Source organism: Leptopilina boulardi, unplaced genomic scaffold, assembly GCF_019393585.1.
Source record: "Leptopilina boulardi isolate dan_hultmark-lab unplaced genomic scaffold, ZJU_Lbou_2.1 LbouV2_327, whole genome shotgun sequence".
NCBI classification, from domain to species: Eukaryota; Metazoa; Arthropoda; class Insecta; order Hymenoptera; family Figitidae; genus Leptopilina; species Leptopilina boulardi.
In genome coordinates this window covers 1,748,526-1,765,177 of record NW_026137893.1, presented here as the reverse complement: position 1 = coordinate 1,765,177, position 16,652 = coordinate 1,748,526, and the positions used below count along the sequence as shown (strand labels likewise).

The 16,652-nt window shown below is 22.0% G+C and overlaps 4 protein-coding genes across 4 annotated transcripts; 3 read left to right on the top strand and 1 right to left on the bottom strand.

Moving 5' to 3' along the window:
* The first annotated feature begins 239 nt into the window (after positions 1 to 239).
* Positions 240 to 4,396, top strand: LOC127284972 (transmembrane emp24 domain-containing protein bai). The gene is made up of 5 exons (XM_051310714.1): positions 240 to 612; positions 1,139 to 1,268; positions 2,567 to 2,637; positions 3,167 to 3,293; positions 3,422 to 4,396. Exons 1-5 carry the CDS (start codon positions 433 to 435, stop codon positions 3,541 to 3,543), a joined length of 630 nt encoding a protein of 209 aa, XP_051166671.1. The 5' UTR covers positions 240 to 432; the 3' UTR covers positions 3,544 to 4,396.
* Positions 4,397 to 5,029: 633 nt separating this feature from the next.
* Positions 5,030 to 5,745, top strand: LOC127284978 (uncharacterized). The gene is made up of 2 exons (XM_051310719.1): positions 5,030 to 5,350; positions 5,541 to 5,745. The coding sequence occupies exons 1-2, from the start codon at positions 5,185 to 5,187 to the stop codon at positions 5,618 to 5,620; spliced, it is 246 nt and encodes an 81-aa protein (XP_051166676.1). The 5' UTR covers positions 5,030 to 5,184; the 3' UTR covers positions 5,621 to 5,745.
* A 447-nt stretch (positions 5,746 to 6,192) lies between these two features.
* On the top strand, positions 6,193 to 9,633 carry LOC127284971 (AN1-type zinc finger protein 2A). The gene is made up of 2 exons (XM_051310713.1): positions 6,193 to 6,397; positions 7,996 to 9,633. The coding sequence occupies exon 2, from the start codon at positions 8,034 to 8,036 to the stop codon at positions 8,670 to 8,672; it is 639 nt and encodes a 212-aa protein (XP_051166670.1). The 5' UTR covers positions 6,193 to 6,397; positions 7,996 to 8,033; the 3' UTR covers positions 8,673 to 9,633.
* A 3,082-nt stretch (positions 9,634 to 12,715) lies between these two features.
* Positions 12,716 to 16,592, bottom strand: LOC127284967 (RNA transcription, translation and transport factor protein). Its single transcript, XM_051310707.1, has 4 exons — positions 16,444 to 16,592; positions 14,803 to 15,024; positions 14,623 to 14,721; positions 12,716 to 13,184 (listed from the first exon to the last, which is right to left on the bottom strand). Exons 1-4 carry the CDS (start codon positions 16,502 to 16,504, stop codon positions 12,820 to 12,822), a joined length of 747 nt encoding a protein of 248 aa, XP_051166664.1. The 5' UTR covers positions 16,505 to 16,592; the 3' UTR covers positions 12,716 to 12,819.
* Positions 16,593 to 16,652: the final 60 nt, after the last annotated feature.

Here is a 16,652-nt window from a genome sequence, read left to right as displayed (position 1 = left end):
AATTTTTAATTTCTTCGAAACGAATAAAAATAAAATAATCTTCTCTCGTGGAGCGTCACATATTCATAGATAATATACTTTTGCAAAAAATATAAAATGACTCCTCCCAAAAAATTCACATTTCGGACGTTCTATCATATATTTTACGACTACTGATTGGTTGATTCCATTTGAGTTTATCGCTGATTCGTTTATGAATGAGTGTGTAACATTTAAATAGAACATTGGACACGTAAGAAAAATAAAATTGTTTCTGTATAGAGAAATTTCGAATGGCTGCCAACTCATCGAAATGTTGACGGTGGTGCAATGAAATTTTCATAGTTTTCTTTTTTCTCAAAAAAAAAAAAAAAAAAAACGAAGTGCACAAACATTTTTTTCGTTTAATTTTTTTAACAATTTCTAATAGAAACAATTGAGTGCTCAGGAAAAATGAATACGTGTAATTTTGTAATTTTCGGCCTCCTTTTACTTATCGCTCATGTTCGTAGTATCATGTGGTATCTGGAGCCAAATCATTCAAAATGTTTTCGAGAAGAAATTCAAGCTAATGTTTTAGTTAGTGGAGAATATCATGTATCTGAAGTACAAGGTCAAAAAGTTGATTATGTGGTGAGTTTTTCATAGAATAATAAGTGAAAAAGACCCTTTTAGGTTAGGTTACTGTAACCTTCAATATGGTTAATAAAATTCAAATTGTTTTAATAAATATTATTTTTTTTATCATTTCTGAATATTATAGAAGATAATTTAATTTTCTTTCCAACTTGTTTTACTAATTTTCATTCATTTCTAAGTGACGATAAAATGACATTGCGATTTTCAGTCTCAAAATATTTTTTTCTAAAATTATTATTGTCTAGAGTGTATTTTCTGATTTGCTTCACTATTTTCTTTTATTTTTAGACTGAATTTATTCATAAGAAGGAAATTAAACATATTTTCGTTAAATTAGAATTTTTTAATTATTTGACCTTTAAAATACCGATTTTTTTTGGGAAAAAAATTGGAAAATTGAAAACAATAACTTTATTTTTCTTGTATAGATAAAAAATTATTTTTTGAGGAATTATAAATAAATGTAATTCTAGCTTTCTATGTGTTAATTTGTTTGTTTTTTTTTTTTGCAATTTTTAAGGTTCGCGATTCGAAAGGACATATTCTTGCGCAAAAACAAGATATTCCTCATGGAAAGTCTGGGAAATTTTCATTCGTCACTGAAGTTTATGACAATTTTGAAATATGTTTCGAATCGCACGTTGCAAAAAGTAAGTTTTAGATTTTTCTTATTACATATGTATCTGTTTTGAAAATTTTTGAAACTTTATCAGGGTGTCTAACGGTCAGGGAAGTCAGTAAATTTCTTTAATTTTCTGGAATTTTTTATGAATAAATTAAAGAAACTATTAGTTTCAAAAAAAAATTACTTTTTTCCCAAAGCAAATGCAAATTAAAAAGTTGGCCTTCACACTCAATTATTAAGCACGTGATATATACGAAGCTGAAGTACGCAACGTTTATGATAAACAATTTTTAAAGAAATAATTTTTTCAAAGGGAAAAATTCTATAATTTTTTGTCTAAAAAATATTTCTTGTAATTTTCATTAATCAACAAATTATAAAAAAAAATATTTTTTAGGCAAAAAATTTTCCCTTTTAAAAAATTATTCCTTTAGAATCATTTATCATAAACGTTGCGTACTTCAGCTTCGTATGTTTGAAATAATTTTGCAATTATGACTATTGACATTAGTTTAAATTATTTTAAATTCAATATTTCAAAAACTTATTCAATTTTCGTAGAATTTATTTAGAATTTTTTTGTTCTAAAATTACAATTGTTAAAATAATTAAATTTTTAAAAAATATTTAATTACAAGGATGTTAAATAAATGAAAATTTATTAAATTTCAATGCAGATTTTAAAAATAATTAAAATTTTTATAGAATTTTATTAAAAATTTTGAAAATACATAATATATTTAAATTTTCGAAGAATCACTTGAAATTCAATTAATTATTTTCAAAAATATGAATTGTAAATTTTTGCAAATTCAATTACTTATAAAAAATGTTATCTAAAATTATTTGATAAATTATTTTCAATTCTGTAGATGGAATTTAATTATTGTCTAAAATTTAACAAAATCTTTTAAAATTCAATTATTCCTAATAATTTCAACTGGTAACTCTTCGAAAATTCAATTATTTGTAATAATTTTAATATTTCTTTGAAAATTCAATTATTTAAAAAAAAAAATTCAAATAAAAACTCTGAAATTGAATTGTTTTTAGAAATTAAAAAAAAAATACAACAGTTTTTTGTAGAAAATTTATTTGTTAAAAATTTTTTGAAATTCAATCATTTAAAAAAAATTAATTTAAAAATCTTGTGAATCTTAATAATTGACCGAAATTTTTTTTGACCATTAAAACTAAAAATTATCTGTGCAAAAATTTTAAATTCGAATAAATTGCTAAAACGACTTTTTTGCGCCTAAAAGTCGATCCGAGGCCTATTATTATTATTATTATTTAGTGTTACAAAAAATTAATTATTTACAGATCAACGTGGCATAAAACAAGAAATTTCCTTAAATATAAAACGAGATCTTGAGGCAAAAAGTTATGAAAGCGTAAGTTTACTATTAACATTAACATTTTATTCTCTACTTTATGAAATTCTAATTTTTCCTTTTTTTTATGTCGCTTGAATGGGCGAGCAGCTGGTAAAGTCAAATTATTATTATTATTATTTATTTAAAAAAAAAAAAAAAAAAAATTGCATGAAGTTTGATTTATGAAATTGCGAATGTTCCTTATATTCCTTCTTTTTATTATAAATATTATATTTTTGTTTTCTGTAATATGTAGATTTAACGAGCATCATTTTTAATTTTTGAATAACAGATTGTGCCCTTTATTATTTTTTTCATTTAGTGTAATTTGTATTATTAATTTTTTAGTGTAAATTTTTGTTTGCAAATTATTTTTATTGCGATTGTATATTTTTGTTTGATTTTAACAGCAAGTGCCTATATAATTATATTACTTACACCTTTAATTTATTAATTGTCAGATTTTTTTTTTTTAGAAAGTGAGCTTTTATTATCATTATTTATTTTATTTATTTTAATTATATAATTGATTTATTTTTATTTATAGCTTGGCGAGGCTTCTAAATTAAAACCCGTTGAGGTCGAATTAAAAAGATTGGAAGAACTTTCCAAAATAATTGTCGATGATTTCTCGAGAATGCGAAAAAGTGAGGAAGAAATGAGAAATACAAATGGTAATTAATTTTTTTAAATTTTTATTATAATTTATTATTTTTATTTCTATTTTATTTATTTATTTCATATAAATCTATTAGTAGGTCCTTTTATTTATTTTTTATATATTTCAATTTCTTTTTTTTAGAATCGACAAACGCTCGTGTCCTTTACTTCAGTATATTTTCCATGTGTTGTTTATTGGGTTTGGCAACATGGCAAGTCTTCTACCTTAGACGTTATTTCCGAGCGAAGAAACTCATAGAATGAATGCTTCTTTTTTTAAAAAAAAATCAGATTTTCTCTGAAAGAAAAACAAAAATGACGAGGACTTGAAAACGAAAAAAAAAAATAAACTCTTTCTAAAGACTTGAAATCTTCGTCAAAGGAATGCCAATGTTGTGAAGTAAAAAAATCTTCACAAAGTATGGTCATGCCATGTAATTAAAAATATTGTACAAAAGAAAATCAAGCATACTTCATCAATAACAAAAAAAAAATGTTTTTGTATTTTACCACACATTTACTCACACTTGAAACCATTTTAAATGTCAATCAAGGAGAGTGTTTGCAATAATTGAAAAAGAGAAAAAAAAAAAACCATTTCGAGTAAAGGAAAGCGAATCATATTTCAAATATTCTAAAAGAAACTCGATCATGAATTTAAAATCTCGTAAAAAGAAAATGGTGACTAAAAACAATTTTACTGAAAAGATGATTTAGAAAAAAAAAAAAATTAAATGACTTATTAAATATCGAGTTTGCTTTACTTTATTCGCTATAGATTCATTAAATATAAGCATGGAGTGATTTAGTTGTTACTAAATAAATCATATTATTTCTTAAGGTATCTAAGGTATTTCGGGATTTTTGTACATGTGATTTCTTTTTTTGTTCATTCCTTCTTCTTTTTTTTCTTGTTAAAAAAATTCAATATTTCTTCATTTAGATCTAATTTTATTGAATTATTCTATTTCTTTTGAGAATAAGAGAAAACAGTTTTTTTTTTTTTTTATTTCACAGTTCATTCGATGGATTAATTTTTATTCGTGATATTTTGTTTATATTAAGTGTGTAACTGGATAAAATGATCTTGTGGAAATAAAGTGTAATATTTATCATAGATTTCAGTCAATTATTTATTCATTTGACAATATATTTTTCATTAAAAAATTTTTTTTTTGAAAATTCCTAACATTTTTACAAAACGGAACAAAGATCTTCATTTTTTACCATAAAATATTAAATTATAATTTTTTTTTCTTAAATTTGTTTATTATTAAAAATTTTCGTTTTTAAAGCGATTTTTCCTTTAAAGTTTCTTTTTTTTGCAATTCATAAAATTTTGTGTATTTTACTTTTAAAAAATCAGAAAATTTTCATTTTTCCCGCAATTTTATTCTTATATTCTGAAAATTTGTAAAATTCTCATGTTTTTTTAAATTCTTTTTCAAATCATTCTTCAAATTCTCGTATAATTGAAATTCCTAAAGTTATCTATTTTTCTTTCAAATAATAATTAATTATTTGATTCAAGTAAATATTTATTTTATAATAATCAAGTAACCGATTATTTGAATTAAATATAATTTTTTTCCAGTGTATTTTCTTATTTAATTATTTTTAAGTCAAAAAAGCGGCTTTTTAAAAAATGTTTTAATAAAAGTGTACGGACAATAATTTTATTTTATTTTTTTTTATTTTCGTATAATTGAACAAAAAAAAAGATTTAAATTCTCGCGGGTTTTTTTTTCTTACATCAGCTGTCAAAATTTCAAAGATGGCGGCTTTAACTTGTTGACAAAAACAAGTAATAACCTACAAAAATAAACTATTTTACACCGAAAAACTATTCATTTTTCTTGATATCAAAATTATAATTATTATAATTAACAAACATATAAAAGTGAAATGCCTGAAACAGTTAAAAGTGTTATTACCAATAGAGATCGTACTTGTCTTGGCTGTAGACTTGTTAGTGGTTGCGGTCTCCTTGGCTCTGGACTTTATGTTTCTTATCATTCGAAAAAGTTTCAGAAAATCCCTACAAAATCAGTTATGCTCACAGTCGGTGGTGGTAAGTGAAATATTTACAATTCCTCATTAAAAAAAACACACAAATTGATTATTTCTTTCGATAAAAACACAATTTGTAATTTGAAAATTTTATGTTTATTTGCAAACAAGAATATTTTACATACCTATATTTTTTCGTGGTGAAATTTTGTCATATTTTACACATAAAATGAAAAATATAATTTTTTTAGCTTTGATGGCACTTGGTACAGCGAGAGTATTAAATCTACCACCATTTCAGGATCAATTTAATAATAATAATAATAATTAACTGAACTTGTTTTTCCGATTTTATCATTTATATTTTTTCGATAAATATAAAAGAATTTGTAAATTATTCTCATTTTTGTAAGTATATAAAATGTAAATAAAACTATATATTCCCGCAAATAATAAGTGATTATTTTTAACCTTCAAATATTTCTCATAATATTAAAAAAAAATTTATTAATCACAAAATAGTACATATTTGATAATTATTTATTTAAATTTGTATATTTATATTTTATATAAATTTCTTTTATATATTTCTTTATATTTTTATTCTGTGTTTTTTTTTTAAATTTGCCCATAATTGGCGGCACAAAAAAGTAGTTTCACGTTCCTGTTTCTTTAATTTAATAATCTTATAAATATTTTAATTAATTTGCATTAAAATAAAAATAAAATAAAAATGATGTATTTTTTTAATTTTTAGTAATAATTTCGTTATTTACATATATATTGTACAAATTATATATTTAAATTTCACATGAAAATTAAAGAATTCAAATCTTTTTTAGTTTCGCGCTAAAAATTAGTTCCGTGTTCCGATGGTTCAATGAAAAAATGCAAGTCAATTTCCATGTTCTCCCCACGTATTCTATTTGAGTCTATATAAACTCATGAAGTTGCAAAATAGAGACAAAAATTTCTTTACAACTGAGTCAAGATATTTCATCAACAAATTAATTAGAGAATCATTATTTTTGACTATTTGTGATATACAATAGGCAATTTAAATAAAAAGAAGAAGAAGAAGAAAAGTTGGAGAATCATTCTGACGCATGTAAGTATTTTCAATTGTCATTTGTCATCATTTATATAAAACTGACTATATATTTATGTGAATTATAACACTTAATTTATATTATATAAAAATGTGTTAGTTTCTGATTTATTCCATATGTAAGAAAGTTACTTATAATTTACCCATTTTATTTATATCGTAAAGTTAAAAATTTGAGGTTATCAATTGCTTGTTGCATATCTTTCGATGTTCGCGCGCCTTGGATTAATTCTTGAAACATTTAAAAGCGAAAAATTGTTATAAAATCAAATTTATTAAAATTGAAAATAGCCACAAGTTAGGAAAAATTCCTTTCTTATGGTTCAATTAATTTTCTAATATTTAAAAAATAAATATACAATCTAAAAACATTAATTTAAGATCAGGAATGATGAAAATTAATTTATTAGTTTAAAAAAAAATTCTTTTTTCAACGTTCCTGAACTTATATTAATTTAGAGAGAAGAAAAGTACAGATTTACATATTTTCATCATTTTCAAATGTTTGAATTGATCCAAGTTTGAATTTATCAAATTTTATTTTATCGATTTAAAAATTATTTCGGCTTAATTTCAATAAATCTAAATTTAAATTAGTTGCATCATTTATTGCAATTAAAATTGTAATCGATCTAAATTTAAATACATTCTAATTCCAATTAATCGAAAAATTAAATTATCTAAATTTTAATTGACTTAAATTTCAATTTATCTAAATTTTAAATTATTAAAGGAAGGCACCACCTTTATTTTTACCTCCTTTCAAATTTTAATGATCGCATGATGTTATTTTTTTTTTATTGCATCATTTTGGTCCTAAAAACTGAATTTTTAACCATTTTAGAATTATTTGTATTTTTCAAAAAGAAAAATAAAAATTTTCAAAATTCATAAGTAACAGAATTATAAATTGAATTTAAGAAAATTTAAATATTTTTTCAAATTCAAAACATAATATATTTTTTGAAATTTATCGATTTATGTCCAAATTATTTTTTTAAATTAAATTATTTTTATTGCTCCTTAAAAAAAAAAAAAATAAAAACTTCAGTACCACGATTTTAATATTCGAATTTTTTTTTTAGTGCTAAAATTTCCAATTCATCAAATTTTCAATTGTTCAAATTATTATTTGATGGAATTTTTAAAAACACCGAATTTTCATTTGTCCGAAAAATTGGCCAATTACAATATTTTCTTGATTATTTCTGATTAATCAATTTTGAAAAATCACACCGAAATCTTTCTGTTGATTACTTTGTCTCGATCATTTGCAATTTTAGAAAAATGAAAATTGCCGTTTAAAAAATTCTATCAAAATTCTTGTAAATAAAATCTCGGACAAATGAAGATTCGATGAATTGGAAATTCCGATGTTAAAAAATTCAAATCACATGAAATTCTGCGTCGCTTCAAAATTTTTCTAAATTAAATTTTTTTTTTTCTGAAATTAAATTCTTTCATAGAAGAAAATTATCAGTTGAATCAATGATTTTTGCTAAACAATTTTTCCGATTATATTCTCTATAATTAATGAATAATTGGATAATTGAAATTTTGTGAGTATGGAAATTAAAAAATTAATTTTCTCTTTAAAGCTTTTTTGCTGCATGTAAAAGAGGAAGAAAGAGATACAATGGAATTTCCAAATCTCGGTGAACATTGTACGGAGCAAACTTGCAATCGTCTCGATTTTCTGCCATTGCGATGTGATGCGTGTAAATCAATTTTTTGCACCGATCACATAACATATCAGCAACATTCCTGCGCTAGTGCATACAAAAAGAATGTACAAATTCCCGTTTGTCCACTATGCAATGTGCCAATACCATCGAAACGTGGTGATCCACCGGACATTGCCGTTGGACAACATATGGACAACGATTGTCAAATACAAAAAGATCGTCGAAAAGTATTCATCAATAAATGTTCTCAAAAGGGTTGTAAAATTAAAGAAATTGTCCCCGTTAAGTGCACTGAATGTACACAAAATTATTGCCTTAAACATCGACATCCCAGTGATCATACATGTCCCGGTAAAGAGGCATCAATTCGTGCGAAAAGATTAAATGCAATTAATTCACAAAATCAAAATAAAAAAACGACGCAACCTGCAAATAGTTTGTGGAATTTAAAAAATGTTCAAGGACAATTGAGTGAAGATGAGGCACTCGCGAGAGCACTTCAGGCGTCTTTGCAGGACGAGGAACGGACCCGAAGGCAGGAATTGCAACCAGTGCCTTCCAGCAGTAGAGACAGGTGTAGACTTTCTTAAAAAAGAAAAAAAAAACCTTTAATTTTAAATAATTTTCATTTTAAACGCACAAGATAGAGGAAAAAAATATATATAGAGAGAGAGTCAATCCATTATATTTCGACTAAAGTCGTTGTTGACTATTAAAAATTATAATACTTTGCAGAAATAATTTTTGAAGTTGTCAAGATCACGAAATGAAAAGAATTTTATTAAAAATTTTGATTATTTAATATTTTACAATAAATAATTAAATTTTTGTCACAGATCTGGAGAACTTGGAATTGTCATGGAAATTTTTTTTAATTCATGGAAAACCAGAAAATGTCAGGGAATTTTATGAAATATCTTTCTGAAAATTTAATTTCCTGTATTTGAATCGAGAAAATTTCAAGTCAGGGAAAGTCAAAGAATTTAAGGGGAGGGACCGCTGAAATTTCAACTTTTCAAAATTGAGACTGTTTCAGGTTGTCAATTTTTTTTCCAGTTAATATTGAGTATTTAAAACTGTAATATACTATGGGAAATTAATAAACAATTAATTTATTAATAATTTTTAAAATAAAACTCGAAATTTTCAAAAACTAAAATTTAAACTTCTATCACAATTTTTATTATTTTTCATTGCTGATTTTTTTATACACTTTTTTCAAGATTCTGAACAATCAATTGTATGGATTTTGAAAAAATTCAATGTTTTAAAAAATGAAATTTTTGAAAAATAAAAAAAAATGCAAAAATTTGTTAAAAATAACTTTTTTTTTCATTTTTCATAGTAAAATATGAGTTCAGGTTTTAAAAAAATTTGTAAAAAAAAATTGTTACCCCTAAAACAAACCAATTATGTTTTGTTTCAATTTGATCAATTATTCCTTAAAAATTCAACTTCTTCGACAATTTTTATTATTTTTTGTAGGCTATAAAATTTTGAAAATCGTCAAAAAATTTTTTTTTTTAATTGTGATAATTCACAATAATTTTAGATCCAAAATAATGTCAGAAAAAAATTGACACCCTTTAACAACATTAATTTCGATAAGTTGAAATTTCATCGATCCCTCCATTTAAATATTCAGGGAAAAGTCAGTGAATTTCTTTAATTTTCTGGAATTTTTTAAAAATAAATTAAAGTAACTATTAGTTTCAAATTTTTTTTTACTTTTTTTTCAGTTAAATATTTGGCTTTTTAATATATAAATAAAAATTATTTGATACAATTTTATTTTATCGGTTCAACTTTAAATAAAGTAAATTATTAATTAATACGAAAAATTCATTATTTAATGCTAATACCCACATTTAACTTATAAAAATTTTTACGGTGTCGAATATTAAATTATCGAATTTCTATTTAGCAAAATTGTGCAAAATTTTCATATCGTAGAATTTACATTTAACTAAAATTCGATTTAAAAGAATTTCTATTTAACAGAACTCTTATAAAGCATTTTTTCTAATACTTTTTAAAAATTTTAAATTAATATAATTTCAATTCAACGAAATTTAAGTCTATAAAAAATGACAAAAAAAGAACTAAGTAGAATTTTTCTTAAATAAGAATTCTGTTAAATAAGAATTAGTTCTAATTAAAATTTTCTTTAATAAAAACTTTGTTAATTAAGAATTTTGTTAAATAGAAATTCTGTTAATTGTGAATTTATTCAATGACAATTCTGTTAAGTAAATATTTTGAAAAATCAAAATTTACTAAACTAACAATTCTGTTAAAAAAAATTGTTCTTTATGCAATTTTTCTTAACATAAATTCCGTTAAATGGAAATTTTATTAATTTGAAATTCGATGGACTAGAAAATCTGCTTTATATAATTTTACTAAATAAAAATTTGATAATTTAAGATTTGACGCCGTAAAAATTGTTTTAAATTAAATGTTGAGAATATTTATACGTTCCCAATTAGTTTATTTATTTCACTTAAATATTTTATTTTTTACGAAACATTATTTATTTGATTCAAATACATATGAAATTAGTGGATAATAGACAGGTAAATGATTTAATTGTATCAAAATAAATTTTATTTGATCAGAATAAAAATTTTTTAGTATAATTTAGGTCAGAGAAAACTCAGTGAATTTTTTTCCTAGCAGTTGTTAGACACCCTGAAATTTCCAGTGGAACGACTTTTATACCTAATTGAACTAATTTTTTTATTTAGCAAAATTTTATAAAATGCAAAGTATTATAAATTTTTTAAAAAATATTCAACGACTTTGGTCGAAATATAATGAATGACCAGAAATTATTCCTATTTGTTTCCCTGTAATTTTAAAATAATTATGTAAATATAAGAAATTGAAAAAATTCCTAATTTAAATATTTTAATTTCTTCATTGCACCTATTTTAGAAGAAAATTTTAATTTCTATTTCTTTAGTTTAAAGAATTAAATCTTTGTATTTGAATTTAAAAAGTTTGTAATATACGGTTACAAATAAAAAATTCTAATTATCTTATTTAGATCTTATCAAAAAAAGTTTCAACGAATATTTAATTTTGAAATATCAGTTGAATCTTAATATTTAAAAAGTAAATTTATTAGCAAAATAACTTTCGAGATCTGGTATAGGAAATATAAAAACAACATTCGCTTAATGTATGAATATTCGAATTATAAAAAAATTTGTTAAATATAGCTTTGTAAAGTCAGCAAAAAAAAAAAAAAAATTATATTTCGATGGGAAAAAAAACTATGTTGGAAAATTGCAAAAACTTCTAAAGTTGCAGTTTTCAATTTTCAAAAAGGGAAAATTTTCTAAAAAAAAAAATCTCCAAGTGTCAATTAAAAATAGAAAAATTTTGCTCATTAATGAAGATTTACATTTCTTCACGTAAATTGTAATTATAGAATTTTCTAGAATAATAACTGATTTATAATATAAGGAAGCAAAATTTTAATATTAAATTTACTAAATATCCACTTATTTTTCTTTTTCTTATACTATTTTTAAAAAGATTTTCGATAAATTATTAATAAATTTGACTGAAATGCCAGCATAATACTGTGATAATGAATAAATAGAATTGTAACTTTCTTCTCCAGATTCAAATAGATTTTGAAAAAATAGAAAAGAAAAAATAAACAAATGTTTAGCATATTTTTGAGATAAGGCTTTCTGCATCGTATAATAATAATAATAATAATAATACTTTATTATGAAAAATAAATGATCTACGATTTTAAGGCTTTTAGCATTATTTGCCATTCCACTCGCATTTCAAATAAGAAAGCAAATTAAATTTTTTCACATCTCTTTTAAACATTCCTAAAAAAAATTTAAATTAACATTATACACAGTTTTACGTCCAATTTTTGTTGTTATTTTAATAAATATTTATTATCTCTAGCTGACTTGATTTATTTTTGAATCCTATTAAATGAAAATTACAAAATGAGGTAAGTCCACGTTAGAAATATCAGAATTTTCAAGTGGTTCTTTCATTTTAATGATACTTGGTAAAATTTTAGTAATCTGAAAGGATTTTTCAATTAAAAAAATTTAAAGTTGAATTTTTGTCTTTAATTTTTAATCAAATTCTTCAGCAACAGAAATTACGAAAAAATTTCAATTAAAAATCACTTGAATTCAATTATTTTCAAAAAAAATCCGAGGCCTAAATTTATCAAAAATATAATTTAATGTTCAATAATTTTTGTTATTAAATTTATCTCAATGAGAAAGTAAAGTATTTATGAAATAAAGACAAAAAATTTAACTTTTCAGTGGTTTTTAATAATCAAGTAGAATAGATCATTCCGAGTCAAAGAAAATAAGAAAAAAAATTCATTTTACCTTTTATCAGCACATCTCTCCTCTTCAGAAACAGTTTTACTATGTTAAAATTGATTAATTTTAATACTTTATTTTAAAATGAAAATTACACTAAAAAAAGAAATAAATGATAATACTGTTATAAAAAATGCTTTTTTAAAAAAAGAAATAAAATTAATTTAATTGTTCAAATGTATAAATTTAGCCTTTCAATTATATATATATATATATATATATATATATATATATATATATATATTATACATAAAAAGTATCGTGAAGTATTTAAATTTATTTTTAAAATTTATAAAAAAAATTTTCACTTGGATAATTTTTGAAATTATATAATATGATAATTAAATTACGTACTAATTTTTTAAAATCCAACTTTTCCCAATTTTGTATCGGTTTTTGGATTTGCAGTTATTGATTGAACACTGACAATGGATTCGTTGATTTTCGTTTGCAATTCGCGAAGATCTTGAATATAGAGAAGTTGAAGAATTCTTGAGGCTTTATTTAAAACTGGATCCTTCATATCGGGACCAATTTTTTGTTCTAAAATTGGAAACGCTTTGCCTTCGGGTATAAAGGCATTTGGATTTTTTACAATCGATGGACTTAATTTCTTAGAGACAAGTTTACTGCATGCCTCTAATGTTATTAGATGATCTGGATGTTCTTGAATGTCCAACAATTTCGCCAAAGCGCTCACTCCTTCCTTGAATTCTTTACTGTCGACTTGAAATTAAAAATATTTTTTTTGTTATTAAATTAATTAAATTAATTATTAAATTGTTAAATTAAACAATTTTTTAAAGAGAAAATTTCAAGTTACAATACTTATAATTCTCATATGAATATATAGGGTGTCTAACAACTGCTAGGAAAAAAAATCATTGACTTTTCCCTGACCTAAATTACATTAAAAATTTTGTATTTTGATCAAATAAAATTTATTTTAATACAATTTTAAAAAAAAAAAAAATTTTGTATTTTGATCAAATAAAATTTATTTTAATACAATTAAATCAATATTAAATCAATTATCCACAAATTCCATATGTATTTGAACCAAATAAATAATGTTTCGTAAAAATAAAATATTTAAGTGAAATCAGTAAATTAATTGGGGACGTATAAATATTCTCAATATTTAATTTAAAAGAATTTTTACGGCGTCAAATCTTAAACTATCAAATTTTTATTTAGTAAAATTATACAGATTTTCTAGTTCATCGAATTTCAAATTAATACAATTTCAATTTAACGGAATTTATGTTAAGAAAAATTGCATCAAGAACAATTTTTTTAACAAAATTGTTATTTTAGTAAATTTCGATTTATCAAAATATTTACTTAACAGAATTGTCATTGAATAAATCCACAATTAACAGAATTTCTATTTAACAAAATTCTTAATTAACAAAGTTTTTATTAAAGAAAATTTTAATTCCAACTAGTTTTTATTTAACAGAATTCTCATTTAAGAAAAATTCTACTCAATTCTTTTTTTGTCAATTTTTAGACATAAATTTCGTTAAATTGGAATTATATTAATTTAAAAAAATATTAGAAAAAATGCTTTATAAGACTTCTGCTAAATAGAAATTCTTTTAAATCGAATTTTAGTTAAATGTAAATTGAAAATTTTGCATAATATAAAATCAACTTTATACAATTTTGCTAAATAGAAATTCGATAATTTAATATTCGACGCCGTAAAAATTTTTATAAGTTAAATGTGGTTATTGGCATTAAATAATATTCGTATTAATAAATAATTTACTTTATTTGAACTTGAACCGATAAAATAAAATTGTATCAAATAATTTTTATTTATATTAAAAAAGCAAATATTTCACTGAAAAAAATTAATTAATTGTTATCCAAGTTTAAAGAATCATTTATTAGATTTAATAAATAGTATAGTAAATAATTATTTACTTAATGAATATAAGATATATCACATGCTTAATAATTGAGTGTGAAGGCCAACTTTTTAATTTGCATTTTCTTTTGGGAAAAAAGTAAAAAAAAATTTTGAATCTAATAGTTACTTTAATTTATTCATAAAAAATTTCAGAAAATTGTAAGAAATTCCCTGACTTTTCCCTGACTTTCCTGACCGTTAGACACCCTGACCCATTAATTGTTTTTATTATTAATAAATACGTACAATCTAAACTGTCCAATGGATTTGTTGATTTAACTGTAGGAGCGATGATTTCAGTTTTTTTGTTTAATTTATTACTTAAAATATCTTGACATACTTTTTCTGCAATAAAAAAAAAGAAATATTAAAATTTTTTTTCTTATTTGAAATTCATATATTTTGAATTAATAAAAGGAAACTAACGATTATCCTCGTATTCGTAACGAATCGCTTGACCCACGAGCCATTCAACTTTATCAAGCAAAGAAGTTTTCACTGGACATCCAAGTTCTTTGCAATATTCATCAAATGCTTTTGGCCAATTGTTTGATTCAATTTCGCGTAATGCAGTTCGACCTTCGGGTTTGTGGTAGCGAATTTTTTGATCTTCCAACCACAATACAAGATGACGAACTTCACCTGAGTCTATAATGCAATTTCAATGAAATGTAATTACAATAAATAAATTTGCTAATTTCTAATTTAAGTTACATATTACGTGGGCTTTTTTAAAAAAAATTTTTTGTTAAAAAAATGTTGTAGACAAAATGTAATTGAATTTTAGACAATTTTTCATTGAAAAATATTTTAAATAATTGAATTTTCAAAGGATTCCATTAAAATTATTGAAAATAATTAATTTTAAAATAAAATTTTTGTAAAATTGAATTGTTGAAGATTTTTAGAACCAATAATTGAATATTAAAAATTTTTTAATTAATTAATTTAAAAATATTTGAAATAATTGAATTTTAGAACAACCTAGTTAAAATTTTATTAAAAATAATAAAATAATTAACCTGGCGAAGAATTATAATAAATAGTTATAAATATAATTATAATAATTATAATTATAATAATTATAATTATAATAATTATAATTATAAATAATTCAAATTTCAGAAGAGCTACAGTCCAGATTTTTAGAATTAAAATTTCAGGATATTATGAATTGAAAATTTTGTAAATTTAAATTGCTAAAGAATTTTTTAAACGAATTTTTTATGCAATAATTGAATTTTAGATAATTTTTAATTGAAAAAATATTTTAAACAATTGAATTTTAGAACAATCTGGTTAAAATTTTTTTAAAAATAATAAAATAATTAACCTGGCGAAGAATTATAATAAATAGTTATAAATATAATTATAATAATTATAATTATAATAATTATAATTATAATAATTATAATTATAAATAATTCAAATTTCAGAAGAGCTACAGTCCAGATTTTTAGAATTAAAATTTCAGGATATTATGAATTGAAAATTTTGTAAATTTAAATTGCTAAAGAATTTTTTTAAACAAATTTTTTATGCAAGAATTGAATTTTAGATAATTTTTAATTGAAAAAATATTTTAAACAATTGAATTTTCGAAAGATTTCATTAAAATTATTAAAAATAATTAATTTCGCAAAGAATTATTAGATTATAATTTTCAATTGTAATTGAATTTTTGAATTCGAATTTGGCGAAGAATTTTAGATAATTTCAAAAAAAAAAAAGAATTTTGGAAGAATTACATATTTAAAATTGTAAGAAATAATTGAATTTCAAGAAATTTAAAATTGCAATTTTTGAAAAATTAAATTGTTGAAGATTTTTATTTACAAACTACAAAAAATAATTTAATATATTAAAAAAATTAATAAAATTTCAGGATATTTTGAATGGAAAATTTTACAAATTTGAATTGTGAATTACGTTTTTAAATGAATTTTAGTCAATAATTGAATTCTATTTTTTATTAATTAATAACAAATTTCATTTATTATATAGATTCTAAAAAAGGTAAAACTATTAACTTAACCTAAAAACCGTATTTTTGAAAAACCGACTCACCGTTTCCATTAAACTTGTCCCAATCTTCAAAATCTAAAGCTTTTAATCTTCTACGAAACATAACTTTAAGTTTATAATATCAATTTTGAGTATTTTTATGTATAAAAAGAAGAAAAATTTGAACTTTGCGTGATAAGAAAGTACGTGTATACTCGCGTGTTTTTGAAACACACACTCACACAGACACACAATGATACTAGCAGACGACT